We start from the raw sequence: 16,937 nt of genomic DNA, 5'->3' as shown, positions 1-16,937 counted from the left end.
TAGTTCATCTCTGTAACAAGTCTTTTAGAAAGTCTGATATTTTGTAGGTGACAGGAGACGTCAACGAGCTAGGTTCTCAACCATAGGCCACCATATGGCTCAAGGTTAAATGATGCGCCATAGTTGTGTGAACCCTTATTTTGCCCATTTTTTCCGTTTGACAGAGGTGTGATGGTGTTGTCTGTCCACCGATTAGTTTGTCCTCTGCCTTTTCCTGCTATCACGTGGCTGTGTATTGCGGGAGCGGAAGGATCAGTATCTTGGGAAATCAGCGTCCTTCTCTTCATTCTAAATAGGATCGCTGCTGGCGATTTCCCTGTGGGTGCAGTGAGATGTGCCAACATACCCTCCCATTCTGTGGTAAAGTAAATGAGATAATAGTTTGCATGTTAGTTTGGCAATCTGCATGAGTTTCTTCAACATTTGCTTGTAGTGTCCCATTGTACTGCAGATGCTATCAAATGTTTGAAAAATGTGTTTAGAACTAGCATTGCAAAATTATCTGAGATGCTACATTAAGGCATACCTCGAAGGAAATGTGAAATATTAGTCCTTAACATAGATAAGATATAGTTTTGTCCCAAGGGCCTCAAAGTCGATATTTACTACTTTTGAATTACTTTGGGTGTGTCTCTTGTTGTTGTGGCTTGCCCTCATTTCACACCTGGCTATTCTATTCCTGCATCTTGGTTCTCCACTCCAACTCGCCTTGCGGTTTTCCAAAGCTCTTAGTGCTGATTTTAGGTTTTGTAACTCATTTGGTCTTACTATTTTTTCATGGATGATGGGTTATATTCCTGCTAAACTGTTTTTTCCTTTTCATTTTTTATGTGCTTGCATGCATGTGTTCCATTGCCATCCTCACATAATAAACTGTAAACATTTTATAACCCAAGTCTAGCTTTTCTTCAGGCCATTTATTAGTGTTTAATAAACTGACGTGGAAAGGTATATAATTCCCAAATCTATCAAACACTCTAATTTTCCTAGAAACAATATGGACTATGCTGTCAGTAATGAATTTCCTAAGAAACCCTCCTAAAACAAATAACGCCTTTAAAAAATCAATGATTCTATATATTTTGACTTGCATCTCAAACTTTATCTGGCCAACAGGAATAATAAATAAAGTGCAACAATATCACAATAGGGACCACCCTACAATGCCATATTTTCCTGAAATGTCTAAAGTGATATTCTTCCATGGTAGTTGGATCCCCTTGACATTATTGATGGAATACACTATTATCTTTCGTGCTTCATCACTGTAAGATGTTGAAATGAAGGTCCTCACATTGTTTTTTCCATGCTACAATATAGTCCAGGGTCCACAAATAAAATCTGATTTAATTCTCCTTCTTGTTACACTCATTTCTGGTTGACCTACATGTACCAGCACTAATATTCTCTCCATTAGCCCATCTGCCACCACCACTACTTATTTTCTGTAGAACAGGCCACTGTGGACAAATAAATCATTGGGTATCCCATAAAATTAAAGAAAGATGCACACAGTTCTTCCCTGTTTCTCATAAATGTTGCCACAATTCCCTGCATTTTATCCTCTTGGGTGGCCTTAGCCATCTCCTCTTTGGAAATACTAGCCCTATGCATTCATTTACACTTGCCACCACAATTCCATACTCTTCCCAGTCATAAGCAGACACTTACATTGACAGCCTGGATAAAACAATCAGCAGTTCCTCATATCCAAAACTCCCACTTAAGATTGCTATTGTCTGATAGTAAAAAGTTATTATAAACATGTGCTCGATGTACTTACATCTGCTTTGGAAATATAGCATTGTCTAGTAATGTTTTGAAACGGTAGTGATTTTTCCCCCTCTAGCCCCGCCCCCACTGACCCCGCCCCTACCGGTGCGGCCCTCAGCCACAAAGCACACTGTAAATTTGGCCCCCGAGAGAAAGTTTGTGAGTACCCATGGCCTAGACCTTGCATTGTTAATCACAACGTGATGCAAGCCCTCTCAAACGCCTGCAGTGTGGGGACATTCAAAGGGGCGCCTCTGGACTTTAGCAGCGTCTCTGCAAAAGCCGACTTCAGAGGCATAGTGCGAGTATGAGATCCGGAAGCAGAGCGGCATCTGGAGGAGATACCAAAGCCGAGCCCGCCGTGTTATTAATCAGGGTACCTGTACTCTCCCTGACTAAAGAAAAGTGCCGGTACTGACAGGTAGAATATTTGGAAGTGCCAGTACTCAGTACCAGTGAGTACCGGCCCATTTAAAGCACTGCATTTGGGTCTTCACAAGCAGTATTTATTTTGTATTGAGGGCTAACATTGCACTTACCATTGGTAAGCACTAAACGACGTGTTAACATTTCACGATTTTATAGTATTTTCATTAACTAACAACGGGGGCTGACTTGGCCATGACAGTACTTGAAATCTTCACCTACGGATGTGAGTGGTTCACACTTATCTCACTGAGCCACATAACTGGATCTATTCATGAGAATATGATGCCAAGTTCACCAAAAACTACATGACTTCCTTATGATCTAGACTCGTTTCGCATTCAAAGTTATACTAATGGTAATAAAACACACGCCATATACACGTACTATATAACAATAACTCGAGATAAGGAGGCAACCATTTATCAATTCAAGGCACGGTAATCACGAATCCCATACCCAGAAAAAACAGAGTTTGGTGTAATTATTTTTATTAGCTTTTCCTCTTCATAGATTCGTGTTAAAAACTGATAATGGGCCTGGCAATGAAGCCAACAAATATACTAAAACAGCACCCCCATTCCTATAACTAACATGTACTTGCACTTACGGCGATTTCAAGCACTGGCAAAATGGAACCGTGTTTATTTTATGAATTATTCTCGGGTGCCCACTGCCAGTACTGTGACTTGTGTGAGCTTCGGACTACAATGGCCGCAGGCATCGGAAAGGTCCTAAGAGCCAGGCTCGGGGTGCTTGAGAATGGGAGAGTGTGGGTTGGGAGTAGCGATAAAAATGGGAGATGGATGCAGAAAGAGGGAGCGAGTTAGAGTTGGATGGGGTGTAGTTTGGTGAGGTGAATGTTCCAGCTCAAACCCCTCCCGGGCGGCGAGTTGCCTCCCCCTCCCTCATCAGTCTCCAACTGCGCTCCTTTAACCTTAACATACACCATGGACAACTTGTTTGGTGCCAAAAGAAAGGTCGCAGTTTATTACACATTTTACATCTCATACATTTGCTTGGTGTGTTGATACATACATCATTGTTGAATCAGTTCATTTTGGTTGTCATCTGCTTTTAGACAGATCACCTTCTGGGGTGGGGGGGGGCAATACCACGGCCACTGTTGCCAAGGGGTTAGGCTGCAACTTGCTACCAACTTGGTGGGTTTCTGTATCGAATCAACCGGGCCACAAGTGCCATCCCGCTTGTCTTCAGTGCCAATCAGGCCCCACCCTGCTCTTCCGGGTCCCTTCAGCGTGGCATCCCAAGGACCCCATTTGAGCGTCCCAACCATTCAGCCTGCGGCTGAGTTCTACCTCTTGCTCCTTTGGTACCCCTGCCGTGAGGCATCCCAAGGGCCCTGCGGGAGCCTTCCATCTACTCTTTCCGTGGCTACTGGCCACTGTTCGCTCACTCGGTGTCCCTGCCGTGAGGCATCCCAAGGACACTGGGTGAGCCTTCCAGCTACTTTTATCAATTTCTCTTCCTTTCCTATCGTTCTAGGTTGTCTACCGCCTCCCCTAGCCCTCTCGCGGCTGCGACGCCCGCTTCTATGCCTTTCTTTAGAGTGGGTGGGTGGGTTTCCTTCTCTCCAGCCAAATGGAGGAGTTCGAATGCCATAGGGGGCTTCTTGCCCCCTTCTTAGTCCCCTCCGTGGCTCGCGGCCCGCTCCCCTGATTGGGGAAGGCTGCGTTCACTTTGGGGCGACCAATCGCGGTCATCCCTTCTTCCCGGGCTTGCACCCGTGGGGGGGGGGGGGGGGGGGGGAGAGGCTATTGAATATGACTTTCTGTAGTATTACTGTTGCTCAGGTAAAGCACTCCAATACTTTCGGGCCAAGTTTGCGCTTAATAAAAAAGAAACATTTGGAAAAGTCAAATGGTAAACTTTAAATGGCAAGGAGGAACTGGTAGTTTAATTAAAGGTGTACTCCTGAAGTAGGGAATGGAAGAGTATTGTAGAAATGTATCTTAATGAAGTTATGAAGATAAGCGTATTTACTGACATCTGTTACACAATCACATCTGGCAGTGTGAAGAAATGGGTACTTAAAAGCGAAATAAATGCTTTCGCTTTGGCTATCACACATTTACACTAGCAGCTGAAGGGTTTTCATACTAAATTATCCCTGCTCGCTTATCATTACTTCAGCAGTTTTGTAATAACACAAGGTTTTACCAAAGCAGAGGCTTTGCGCTCATTGGCTTCTTGCCTCTAGTTATTTGTGGATGGCCTTGTGGTGAGTACAGGGCCACGTTGAGCTCAGGAGCATGATACAGAATCAGCTCGGAGATGGCTCTTGGCCTGTTTCATCAGATCCATGCACTAATTTGCAAAGAACGGACATGTATGTTTACTCTGTATCCGTGTGGAGCATTAAGATGGGGATAAAGACCATCCACAGACTAAAGGAAACATAGAAAGGATAACCTGCATTCTCAGTCACCCACATATTAAGGTAAAGAAACGTATGTGGGAAGCTGCAGCCAGCAAATGTAAATGTCCTTTAGATTTATGAAAATCATTACCTTTGAGTCTCAGCTGGGCCATGCCAATTTAAAAATATTTGTCTTCTTATGAGTGCATGAAGTCAACAAATTCCTTCCCGATAGAAGCAAATGTGCATTGACGGGCCAGCAGAGAATAAGGGAGTCTTGGTAGGGGTGCCGGTGCAATCAGGAGACAGTAGACCTCGTCCTAATGGCATTTTTAGAACACGATCATACTGTGCAAGGAGGCTTTGTAGGTCTGGCCTTTGAGACAGCTTTAGTCATCTCACCAAACTAATATTTTTCAAAGCTAATCACAAATAATATATATTAAGAGAGTGGCTTTTGGTTAGAGGGCTTCATTCATTTATCTGTTCAATTGTCATTCACCTTTTCTTTCTGCCCACCATTCCACACAGCACAGGAGAATGGGCCATCCCACTACACTTCACCTTCACTTTGAGTGACTGCGAAGAGCCTGTGCGCTTCAGTGCCACATCTGGTTCAAAGTGAGTTTTATTTTAGCTGCTTTTTATTCTAATTTTAAATACTTGCTATTAATCTTGCATGCATTTTAGGGGCTCAGTTGAATTAACTTTTATTTTCAGTTTCCTTTTTTAAGTACTTGTTATAAAGTGTTTGACATTGTAACTTTAGAGCAGCCTGCTGTTATAGTGCTTGGTTAGGTAGCGATTTAATCTTGCCTTCTTCACAAACAATAATAATAATAAAATGCATGGCCCAGATACAAAAGTTTGTTATTTAAACAAATTCAGTAGTAAAACAGCAACGTCAGTGAATGTGTTTTCATTGTATTTTTATTATATTGAGCATATGGCAGTCATGTTTAGGTCATTGCATGTTTTCATTTTTCTATTTAGGTTTGTGGTATATGCTTGCAATACAAATGAAAAAATAACCATCATCAGACCAGCTGGCTAAGACTAGAATTATTGTCTTTGCAGTGCTTGTTTTTAACGTGCAGTTTGTTTTGGCAACAGTGCAGATCCGCTGCTTGGCTTGCTTTCAAGCTGTACAGCTGGAACCACAACCACACCTGCGATATTATATTTTTCACTGGGAAACTGCATTATTTTAGGTATCCTCAGTTTGCATGGAGACGCAGTGGAACGACAGTTTGATGGTACATAATGACCAGTCAGTTCCAGACCATCAGGGACGGTAACTCTTTGTGGCTTTGACTGTTCGTATTAGGACTGCAGAGCTATTCGTTAGCAAACGTCTCTTCTACCACACACACATACACCAAATACTGATACATGTATGAGTCTTTTTCCTAAACAAAGTACTGTCTTACTGCACATGAGCTTCAAATTCTGAATTAATCAAGGATAGACCTGCCTAACTATTCTCAAATTAGGCACTCTCTCCCATTACTTTTTGCTGTGATTTTTTCCAGGATGATTGCACCTGAAGAACAAGGATGTGTTCCAGTAGCAGCTGCTACAGGGCAGTAGTGTTGGGCAGGGGGGGGTGGGTTTAAAAAAAAGAAAAAAAAAAAAAAAACGTACCCGTCGGCCGCCGCTTCTCCTCCGTCCTCTTCTACTTCCGTTGACGCAGGAAGCAAGAACAGGAAGCACCCAGGCTTCCAGACTCCCTTTGCCAATCACGACGCTGCTGATAGCAGCGTCATGATTGGTCTGTGCACCGTGGTTCGGCGCTCAAATGGGGACTGGGAGCCTGGGCATGTACTCCACCCAGGCTGTGCAACACAGCCCCGTGGAGAACATGTCAAACCGACCAAACAGTCATGCGCACTAAGAGAGTCCCACCACTCCTCCCTCTGCTCTGTGGCCAGTCCAGCCTGCCCCACCTCTATTATCATTTTATTTTTCCTGAGGGGTGACACTCCTCCTCCTTAGCGGGGGAGCCACCCTTGTTGTTTTGACTGAGATTGCTTGCAGATGAATTGACTCATGAAAAGTTTAATCTGTCCTCTCACAAAAGAATCACTTCTAAAGGCCACAATAAGTCTCTCCAGTAATTCTGAAGAAATGTGCCTGCGTTGAAGAAACCTTTTAGTCACTTTTTTCAAGTACCGTGTGATGTTATCATGTGCAGCAGGTTGCCCTGGCTGTCAAGTTATCCTCACATATACTTCCTATTTCAGCCTACATGTTTATCGGCTTCCCAGCAAAAACACAAGACAGAACGTGCTCTGGAGGTCCCTATGTGTGCACGGCATAAGAGGCCGAGAATGACTTGGCCACACCAAGCCAGCTATGTAGTTACTCTAAGCTCTGCCAGACACACAAAGGCTGGAGTTCATACACTGTGTCCGGTTCACAAGCTCCTGGTCCCACACCAACAACAGATGACTAAGGTCAGCCTCCCTAAACAGAATATATCTCAGAGGTGTGGACGCTTTGGCAAAGAGTGCTTTAACATACGAGATGGATCCATTTGACTTTCCCAGGTTTTGACCCTCTGTGTTGATGCAGCATTTGAAAATGATAGGAAAGGATTCAGAACTTGTCTTTTCTGCAGAGCCCATGCTCTAGTGCCCTCCTACACTCCTCCCCACTCTCCCAGCTCTTCCTCATCCTCCATGTGCTAGCAACGAGAGACAGTGGACAGAAATTAGAAAAACAAATCCTCAATAGACTCTTGATGGGTTTCGTTTCAATCATACCCTGTGATGCTTCATGATATCCTTCTAAGCCCTTTGAACTTCTACTGGCCTTTCATGGGCTAGGACTTACCGCATAATTCCTTCACACAATCATATTTACTTTTTCATTCATGTCTTCAACAAAACTTTTAAAGACAGGGTCCACTTTGTGAGGCTTCTATCCTGTTGCAAAAGTAGGTATGGGATATTTTTCACATAAACTTTGAAAACATTCCGTAAATTTCACTCAGACCTAGAGTCACATCAGACAATGACATAGAATGCCAATCATTTACATGTAAGATATATGTTTCTCTCATTACTCACCGAAGGAGTACTGCATGGCACAGAACAATTTGGGATTTCCTAGTACTTGTTCCTTGCATTCACATTTGCCTATTAAAGAAATACAACACAAAATGTATTCAAACTATATCAAAGCAAATGTCCTCCCAAAACAACACCTGCAAATCACATGCACCCCAGGATATTTACAATAAATACATTTAGATTGTTCCTATCACCTCCTAGATGTATTAAAATGGAAGGTTGACCTATACATTGTTTCATCTCCCTCTGCTTATGTAAGCCTACTGTTAGTAATGTCTGAATCTCTAAATTACTAATCCCTTAACTTTACAGTACTATGACAAACAATCAAAGGCGACAAGCCAATTTTACTTTGAATTTATCTTTATTAGAATATTTGAATATTTAGAGCTTCTTTGAAGAAAATGTGACGGCTGACAGCCAATAATGGCTGATGCAGTCCTTCTGCTCCGACATTCCGATGTTTGTCTTTCCGTTTCACCTTTAGTTTAGGACATTTTACCCCCATTGTGTGGAAGGTTCCGGTAGCTTTACAACAACCCTTCTGCCTAGGCTATAAGTGTTGTTAATGACCCCAACCCTCTTTATGTGCCTTCACTTGCAGTTTGGGCCTATAGCTTTAGTTCTGGGCCTTCAACAACTGTTATTAGGTCGAGCCTAGTGGCAGTGCGCATTCACTGCTTGCTCTGCGAGGCATACTCTACTAGAGTATGCAGTGGAAGCCCAGCCCACTCTCTGCCCATATTTATCATTGGCTTGTGTCATTGTCCTTCGTGAATGCTAGCTTCTGATTCGTAAATAGGCTTGTTAGTCCCTCCTTGGTACCGCATTGTCTGCATTTGTTACCGCCCATAACGACTGTACCTTTTACTTGGCTTGTTACACGGTCTGCACTATAAGTGGATGTTTATTGACACTGATGGGGAGAATGACGGCTGATTTTTGTATTTGCAGCGCGCCTATACACGACAATGGCGGCCACTTTTCTTATAGAGTGCTATGCTGCTCTAACTTGCATGCTGAGGGCGGCGCCCGCTTTAGGGACACCGCGCTCAGTTAAAAAAGTTTTTTTTAAACTTTGATGTTGAGCGCGGCGTCTGTTTCAGGGACACCATGCTCTGTTTCTTTTTATTTTTAAACTTCAATACTGAGTGTGCCGCCTGCTTCGAGGACACTGCGCTCAGTTTAATTTGTTTAAACCTTAAAAGATAGTGCGGTGCCCGGTTCACGGACACCGGGCTCTGCTATACAATATGTATTGCTTTTGCAAAACTTTGAACTATTGGTATTGTATAGGACAATGCCATTTAATATTGTAAAAGGCATTACCATTTATAATGCCAATAGCTCAAAAACTCGCAATTGCGAGAGCTATTGGATTGTAAATGCTTGTTGCCCTTGGCAGCGGGTGATACAGCTTAGTTAACAAAGCAAACAGAGAAGATGCATGCTACCTCAATTTTTAAAATATGATGAAACAGTTCAGAGTGAAAGAAGGGAAACTTCCGCTCACAAAGGGCCTCATTTATGAAAACTGTTGCATTGCTGCGTGAAAAAAGCGATGCAAGAGTTTTCACTGTGCCCTCCTTGCGACACGATGGATGCACTGTATTTAATGTACAGTGCACCATGTCGCAAGGAGTTACAGATACGTCAGTATTTCTGAAGTATCTGTAGGCACAGTAATGACTCATTGCTAGAGTGTGTCACAAAAGTGACTCAACTCCAGCAATGTGTCCTTTCACATGGGGCAAGCCCCTAATGAAAGGGCCTGCATCAGTCTTATGCCTGCTGTGAGGCAGGCATAAGATTTTGACGCAGTGGTGTCCTAGAAGTGGTGCAGTGAAATCTGATAGATTTTACTGTGCTACTTCTATGAGGCTTTTTACATGGGAACGCCCACCCTGCATACATTATACCTGACACAGGTATAATGTAGCACAGGGCTTTCAAAGGGACACATCTGCTTAGATGCGCCACCTTGTAAGTAGAGCGCAACATGGTGCATTTTTTACACCACCGAAAAATAATTCTGAAAGCCAGGCGACTGGATTTTTCTCACATTGGTGTAGGTACCCCTTACCTACTCCTGAGGACAAACCTCTGCGCCTGAGTGCAGGAGGCGAGGAATGTCCTTGACTAGGTCTCTCACCTGAGTGCCGAAGGGCCGAGAAGCCTTGCTCGTCCTCCCAGTCCCATGTTGGTTCGCTGTCATTAAACACGGGGTGGAGGTCGGGAATTTCGCGGTACCAGTCCATGTCTGCATTGCTACAAATAAGCAAAAACATTTCTTAAGGACATTGAACAGCAATAAGATAAAACACAGAACGGATGACAATAGAACACAGTTTCTGCGTTACAAGCTTTTATTCAGTCCCCGTTCAGCACAGGTTGGCTTTGTTAACTCAGTTAAGCTGGGCCAAGGATAAGAGCACACCTGTGTGCAAAATATATTTTTCTCATTAGAAAACTCTTATTCTATTTTAAACATTTCTGTAAGCTATAAAAGCTCAAAATGCATTTTGCTCATAAGCAATAGCAGATAGGCCACCGAGCTCAAATACTTATTACTGACCTAGGTATTCCACATCCCTATTTAACTTGGAACCTACCTCACGGGATTAGAAGGTTGATACTCTTATAGAGAATCCACTAGTAGCCCCTAAGAGAAGTTACTGGCATTTGGGATACAATACAGAGAGAGGAGAGAATTTGTGAAATGTGTTATTTACAAATTCAAGATTTTAACCATGTGCTATTTATGTGCTTGGAGTTACAAAGGGTCAGGCAAATGTTTTTAAGACCATTAGTGATCAAATGTAATATTCATTCTGCCCATGAGGCCCGTTTATTTGTTTTGTCCCCACCAAATGAAAGGGTCTGTTATAGGATATATCATTTTTTTTAAACGTTTTTGGCTATTTATTAGGTCATTTTTAACTCTATTTTGTATGTTGTAATATTTTGATGGCTGGTATTTGATTGTATACATATTTTAATACTTCTCCTCTTGTTCCATAGGAATGTTTTGACTTACTTATTTATTTATCTTTTCTGCACACCGCACACTATGGTTGATAAAAGTCTTTTTTAGGAGGCAGCCATGTACAAAGGAAGAATTATGTATTGTATGTAAAGTATTTCTTGTTTAATGTGTGTGTGTATTTTTGTGGACCTCCAAAGGAGTTCCATATCAAAAGAAATTAAAGTAGAAGCTGGGCCCAGGATAACAGCATACCTGTGTGCAAAATCTCTTTTTCTCATTAGAAAACTCTTATTCAATTTCAAACATTTCTGTAAACTATAAAAGCTCTAAATGCATTTTCGTCATAAGAAATAGCAGATAGGCCCATGAGCTCAAATACTTGTTACTGAATTGGGTATTCACCTCGCAGGTCCTAGGATGAAATGCAGAGGTACCAACTCAAACTTTCAGATTTCAGAGTTTCATCAAGTAAGTATTACTGAGCTGTGGTTATGGTCATACCTGTACAGTAATATGAAGCTGAAGTATACATACTTTTATTAAAATTAGGTACAATGAAATGTTGAGAGATCCACTGAAGACAATGGAGTGGCTCAGGTCTAATAAATACTGATCATCATACACTGCTCCGGGAGGGAGACAAAGGGTCTGAGGGAAAGTTTACCGACCTAATCCAGTTCCAATCCCCAATACTTATAATAAACAAACAATGAGGAACTGGTGGTCTAACGGAAAGAGGCTTGTAAGAAACAAAAACACCCCAAGTATACCAAGAGAAGAGGAACTATACAACTTCAGATTAAACCTACAATGAGACGTTAGGCAGAAAACACAGAGAGTTGTCAGGATTTCCATCAACTGCCAAGAGAGGCCAGTGTCATCATCTGGTTATCCTTCAATCTTAGCCACTATTCCTCAAAGCCTTGAGGGGAATCGTGTGGCAAAAATATTTCAACTGAGCCAGCAAAGTATAGTCAAAATAAAAAGTGAAAATAAAAAGGAGTTGGAAAAGAGAGAAACAGCCTTTAATCACTATCGCTGTGTCAACTAGTTTCAGCCTAGATGGAACAGTGTCCGGCTTTCTTCAGGACCTATATGACAAATTGTGCTACTGCATCAATGATCTTGTGATTTAAAATACAAAAATTGTCAAATGTTCAACCTTGGATGATGAGATCTCAAAAAGGTCAGGGTGATCTTCACTCCTGTACCTTTCTAGATACAGACCTCACCTCACCCGGTCACTAACTCAGGGATGGGAGACCCCGCTCTATCCGTCGGTGCCTCGGGCTCCCCTGTGTTTGTGGGTGAGGTGAGGTCTTTATCTAGAAAGGTACAGGAGTGAAGATCACCCTGACCAGTAGCACAATTTGTCATATAGGTCCTGAAGAAAGCCGGACACTGTTCCATCTAGGCTGAAACTAGTTGACCCACTGTGAAGCAACTTATTTGTTCCATGTTGCTTTAGCACGTTTTTAAGAGGATTGGTACAGAGATAGTGATTAAAGGCTGTTTCTCTCTTTTCCAACTCCTTTTTATTTTCACTGTCCTGCACTGCACTTACACCATTTCCACCAAGCAAGAGAACACATATTGCCTTTTAAGATCACGTTGATCAGTTACCTCTGGTTTTTCTCCTTCTGTGACTATACTTTGCTGGCTCAGTTGCAATCTTTTTGCCACACGATTCCCCTCAAGGCTTTGAGGAATAGTGGCTAAGATTGAAGGATAACCAGATGATGACACTGGCCTCTCTTGGCAGTTGATGGAAATCCTGACAACTCTCTGTGTTTTCTGCCTAACGTCTCATTGTAGGTTTAATCTGAAGTTGTATAGTTCCTCTTCTCTTGGTATACTTGGGGTGTTTTTGTTTCTTACAAGCCTCTTTCCGTTAGACCACCAGTTCCTCATTGTTTGTTCTAATAAATACTGATACAGACCTTTTCAGTTCCACCGTTTGTAATGTAGAATATTCAATCTCTAATAGTATGAGAGCCCATTTTCCTATGGCATCAACAGTTATTAAAGGACCTCACTGTTGTTACATGCCCTCACCTTCAGATCAGGCCTATAACTCGGGTTCTGACTTGAACAACTATTATTGATCTTGGCAGTGGGATATAATGCTTAATTATTGGATAGGCATATGCCCAGAAGCCCATCATTTTCTGTTTAAAAGAATACAGCATCCGTGTAGGTTTTAATAATGGGAAGAAATGGGGTGCAGTGAGGAGAGTTGACAAGATGACTGCTGATGACATTTACAACCCAGTAAAATGTACATATGCAATATCTTGGAAGATGACAACTTTCCTGAAGAAGCTTCCACTCACTAGCCAAATGTGATCTAATTTTTCACATTTAGGATTTAAGGTTTGCTGAATCCCCATCACAACAGTAATTCTATGGTTTCCTCTTATCTTCTTGAGGACCTGCCAATTATGTGGTTAAAAGATGACCCACAGCAAGGATATGTGATAGTTAGTCATCGCTTGAGAGGTGATAAAGGTTCATAACTCTCTGCCGACGGGTTTATCTGTAGCAACTTGAATATTGTTCCTGTATGTAATGCATCAACTCTAATGAGCTTTCCTCAGGATTTAAAGACACTCTTTTTAGGTCGAGCCTAGAGCAGCGCATGCGCTGCTGCTCGACTTTTAGTAAGGGGGTTTTGAAAGTGCTACCCACAAGGTTTTCCTGGCCTGAAGCTTGCGTGCACGCTTGTGTGCATGCGTGCAGCCGCCATCTGCCTTTTTTATCTCTTCCTCTGCATCGTAAATCCCGTCGCCATGGAAACCATGAACAGGGACGTCCTCAGCTCACCACGGAAAACTCAAACGCTCTTTCATCAGGTGAGTCCTCCATGCCACACCAACAGGAGCTATCAGTAGCGCGACAACCCCGCTTCACACTCCCTCCTTCTTCCAATGCAATCACCACAAACTTTTTCACACTCATTATCTTCCGGTCACTCTCACTTGCATACACGCGTACTCGTCCACTCTTGCACACTTGCTCGTCATTCGTTGTTGCACACTCGTCCATCTCGCTTGCACACTCGTCCATCTCGCTTGCACACTCATGCTCACCCTGCATCAGCAGCACTCAGGAAGCTGTTGGTGATGTGGAAGAGACTGCTTAGATCTGCCATAGCTTCTCTGCATAGTGTAATTAAGAGGCCGTGTTAGTCAATTTATCCAATCTAGCTGCTAATTGAATTAATGATTGAGGGCCTGCTCTTCACTCTGAAGTCCTGAACATTGAAATGGCTCATATTTGCCGTCCTGTTTTGTCCCTCTCCATTCAGCTGTGAAATAAAATGGAAGTGGCTTGTGCTGTGACAGGCGGAGGGGAGGCGGCGGGGAAGGGGCATGCATCCATGCATGGGGCGGCAGTTAGCCCCTGGCTAGCTATCTTTGTCACCGAAGACTCGTGCTTTGTTGCTTGCTGCACACTGTCCCTCTCCAGGACTGCTATCCGTCTTCATTAAAACCTAGCACCACCTGCCTTGCTTGCAAGGCCTGACTGTCTCGTTGGAGGGTCTCCGACAGCCTCATGACATACCTCCTGTCACCTGCCCCAGTCCTTTCTACTTCTGTGGCACCCAGCAGCTGTAAGGGTTAGTCAGATTGAGTGTGTTATGGCTTCTGCTAGAGTTTGGCAAGACCCTCCACATTGAAACTCGAGAGGGCTTCTTTCTTTTGAACATGTAAGGAGCTTCGTGTTTGTGAGGCCTTTGAAATAAACTTTTCACCCTTCCACTCCTTAACTCAAGCTCCGTGGGTGCTACCAAGCTGGTCGGATTAAAAGCCTGCTCTTCGCTTTGGTAAGAGCTTCTGCAAGGCAAGAGAGTCATGATCCACATTGACATGCAGCCGCCTTGAGCTATTAATGTGCGAAATTTGTGTAATTTGATTTTGTGTAACTACGCAAAGTTTTTCAAAAATTAATTGAAATGTGAAACCGGCATTACTGCTATATTTTAGGAAGAAACATGTCCTTGCGTCCATTTCGTACTTGAAGAAGCTTTTTGCCCTTAAAAGAATTGTGTAAAAGCACGTGTTGCTAACAGCAGGTGCTTGCTTTCTGGTTGTTCGCATTGTTCTTATGCTCCCACGCTTAAATTTGGCCTGGTAGCAGCATGTGGAGTATTGGCATAATTTCGAGAATTACGCTGGTGTAACAAATTTCGTCCAGGCCTAAGTAAAATATGGCTGCGTTCTGGCACAAGTGTAGTTTTAATACATGAACTCGTCTCTATATGACACTACATGAAGTCTTTTGCTTGTTCCTCCTTGACAATAGCAGTGTTCTGAGACCCATATTTGAGAGTGTAAGGGTGCAAACACCATCTTTTCGTCTTTTTTGTACAGAACAATTTGTCCAGCATTTGAGGTGCTGTAACATATTGTATTGTGTTCTGACCAAGACTAGCATCCCCGCCCGATGCTCTTCACTAAGAATTTAAGGTCCCCCCCCCCCCCATCGCCCCTCATTGTCCCTAATCTGGGGGGAGACGCATGGCGTTAGCACAGCATCCTTCCTACTGCCCTCCCTGCAGATAGTAGCCATGAGACTCCCAAAGCATTTCTGTTGCAGAGCCCTAAGCAGAGCTGCTTTTTGCGTTTTATAACATTTGATTAGAGACATATTTGTGATGTGCTAATTGGAACAGTGGCCTTATTTAATTGGCATTTTCATTTATTACCCGTTACCAAAGAAAGTCATGAGGAAATTAGGTCTGTGTAGTTACACTTCAGAAACAGCGTGGGTCCAAAAAAATAGATATGATGGGTAATGTGCTTGCGTTTATGTAGACATGTTAGATGTGTCCTTGGGTGTAAAACATTATAAAACATGTACTCTAACACACCACACACCTCTGAGAGGATGGGCCTTGTTTTGGGATTTTTTTTTTGCCTTCTGTTGGTGCTTCTCACAGACACTGTAAAACCACCCCCACTTGCGCCGCCAAAAGCAAACCAACCTACTGGCATGTGAGAACAAGCATTTTACTTTATAAGCGTTTAGCCATGCAACACTTGATGTTGTTGCACCAAGGATATTGTGCTGCATAACTAAATACTTATAAGGTCCCAAAAGCGAGACCTATTGGCAATGCCAAAGCTTGTTTAAACTTGGTTATTCTTCACTTTAGACCTGGAGTCATGTAAACATGGCAAAACATTTGTGAGTGGCTAATTGCTTATTACAAATGTGCAGCAGCACAGTACCTGCAGCTGTCTAAAGGGTCAGGCACGAGGCACCGCTCTTGCACTCTGTTGTTAGCCGTCCTTGTATATTAAAGTAGTGGGCGTTCACTGCTTGCTCTAAAATGCACTGGCTCATATCAGCCACGTGGCTGAAGGTAAAAGACCACCTTATGTCATCAGGCTCCCGCCTCTTCTCCCAAAGCAGCATCTTTGATGCATATGGGCTGTAATGTCTCAATTATATTAAAATATCAATAAATGCCAAATGTTCACTTCATAGAAGAAAGGACTTCTGAACATAAAACCATCTCCACTTCTAGCCCTTGCATTATCCTATAAGGTCTAATAAAAGTAGAGGGAACAGCCCAAGTGGCTTCTTTGCAAATTTCATTCAAGGATGCCCCCTGGACATCCGCCTGAGAGGCTGACATACCGCTGGTTGATATAACCTGGATTCCTAGAGGTGACGAGACACTATGCTAAGGAAATTGGGGAACACATTCCCCTGCTGAGAGCTTGTACAGAATGCTTCAACCCCCATTTAGCTGGGCCAAAACTGTTAAATAATGACAAAGAGAGAGTCTAAACTTTGATATCCTTGCAAGATAGGTAAGACCACTTGACTTGCATCCAAGAAATGAAGGGTCATTTCTTCCAGTGTTTCTGGATTGGGATAAAACACCTGAATAATAACCTCCTGCTTAAGATGGAAAGCAGAGTTAATAATAAAACAAACAATGGTCCAGGATGAAGTACAATCCTGTCCTCAAATATCCTAAAGAAAGAAGGTTTACAAGACAGTGAGCGTAGCTCACTTAATCTCCTGGCCAATTCGACAGCCACTAAAAAGAACGCATTTAGGTTTAGGATTCTGATGTCAATAGACTGAAGGGGCTCAAAAGGAGGACCTCTCAGAGCATGCAGTACTGAAGTGTTTCTGGCGGATGGTTGATATTAAAACACTTAAATAACCTCTGGACAAGCACCTGATTCTTCTCCAGACTAAGCCAGAAAGCATGGAAGGTCTTAATTGCTGCCAACAAGAAGCCATCCTGAAGAAAGTCCAGAATCTGGCCTAGACCTGT

The 16,937-nt window shown here is 42.9% G+C and overlaps 1 protein-coding gene across 2 annotated transcripts in view; it reads right to left on the bottom strand.

Annotated features, from left to right (window-relative positions):
- Nucleotides 1-16,937, bottom strand: part of NTN4 (netrin 4) — a 501,445-nt gene that overhangs the window by 45,112 nt on the left and 439,396 nt on the right. For both annotated transcript variants that reach the window (XM_085653374.1, XM_085653373.1), the window contains 2 exons: nt 9,806-9,921; nt 7,651-7,719 (listed from right to left, as the gene is read on the bottom strand). In XM_085653374.1, the coding sequence (XP_085509500.1) occupies nt 7,651-7,719; nt 9,806-9,921 (185 nt within the window). The remainder of the gene's footprint in view (nt 1-7,650; nt 7,720-9,805; nt 9,922-16,937) is intronic.

This window comes from Triturus cristatus, chromosome 4_1, assembly GCF_964204655.1.
Source record: "Triturus cristatus chromosome 4_1, aTriCri1.1, whole genome shotgun sequence".
NCBI classification, from domain to species: Eukaryota; Metazoa; Chordata; class Amphibia; order Caudata; family Salamandridae; genus Triturus; species Triturus cristatus.
The sequence above is the reverse complement of the archived record's forward strand: the minus strand, read 5'-3'. Positions and strand labels throughout refer to the sequence as shown.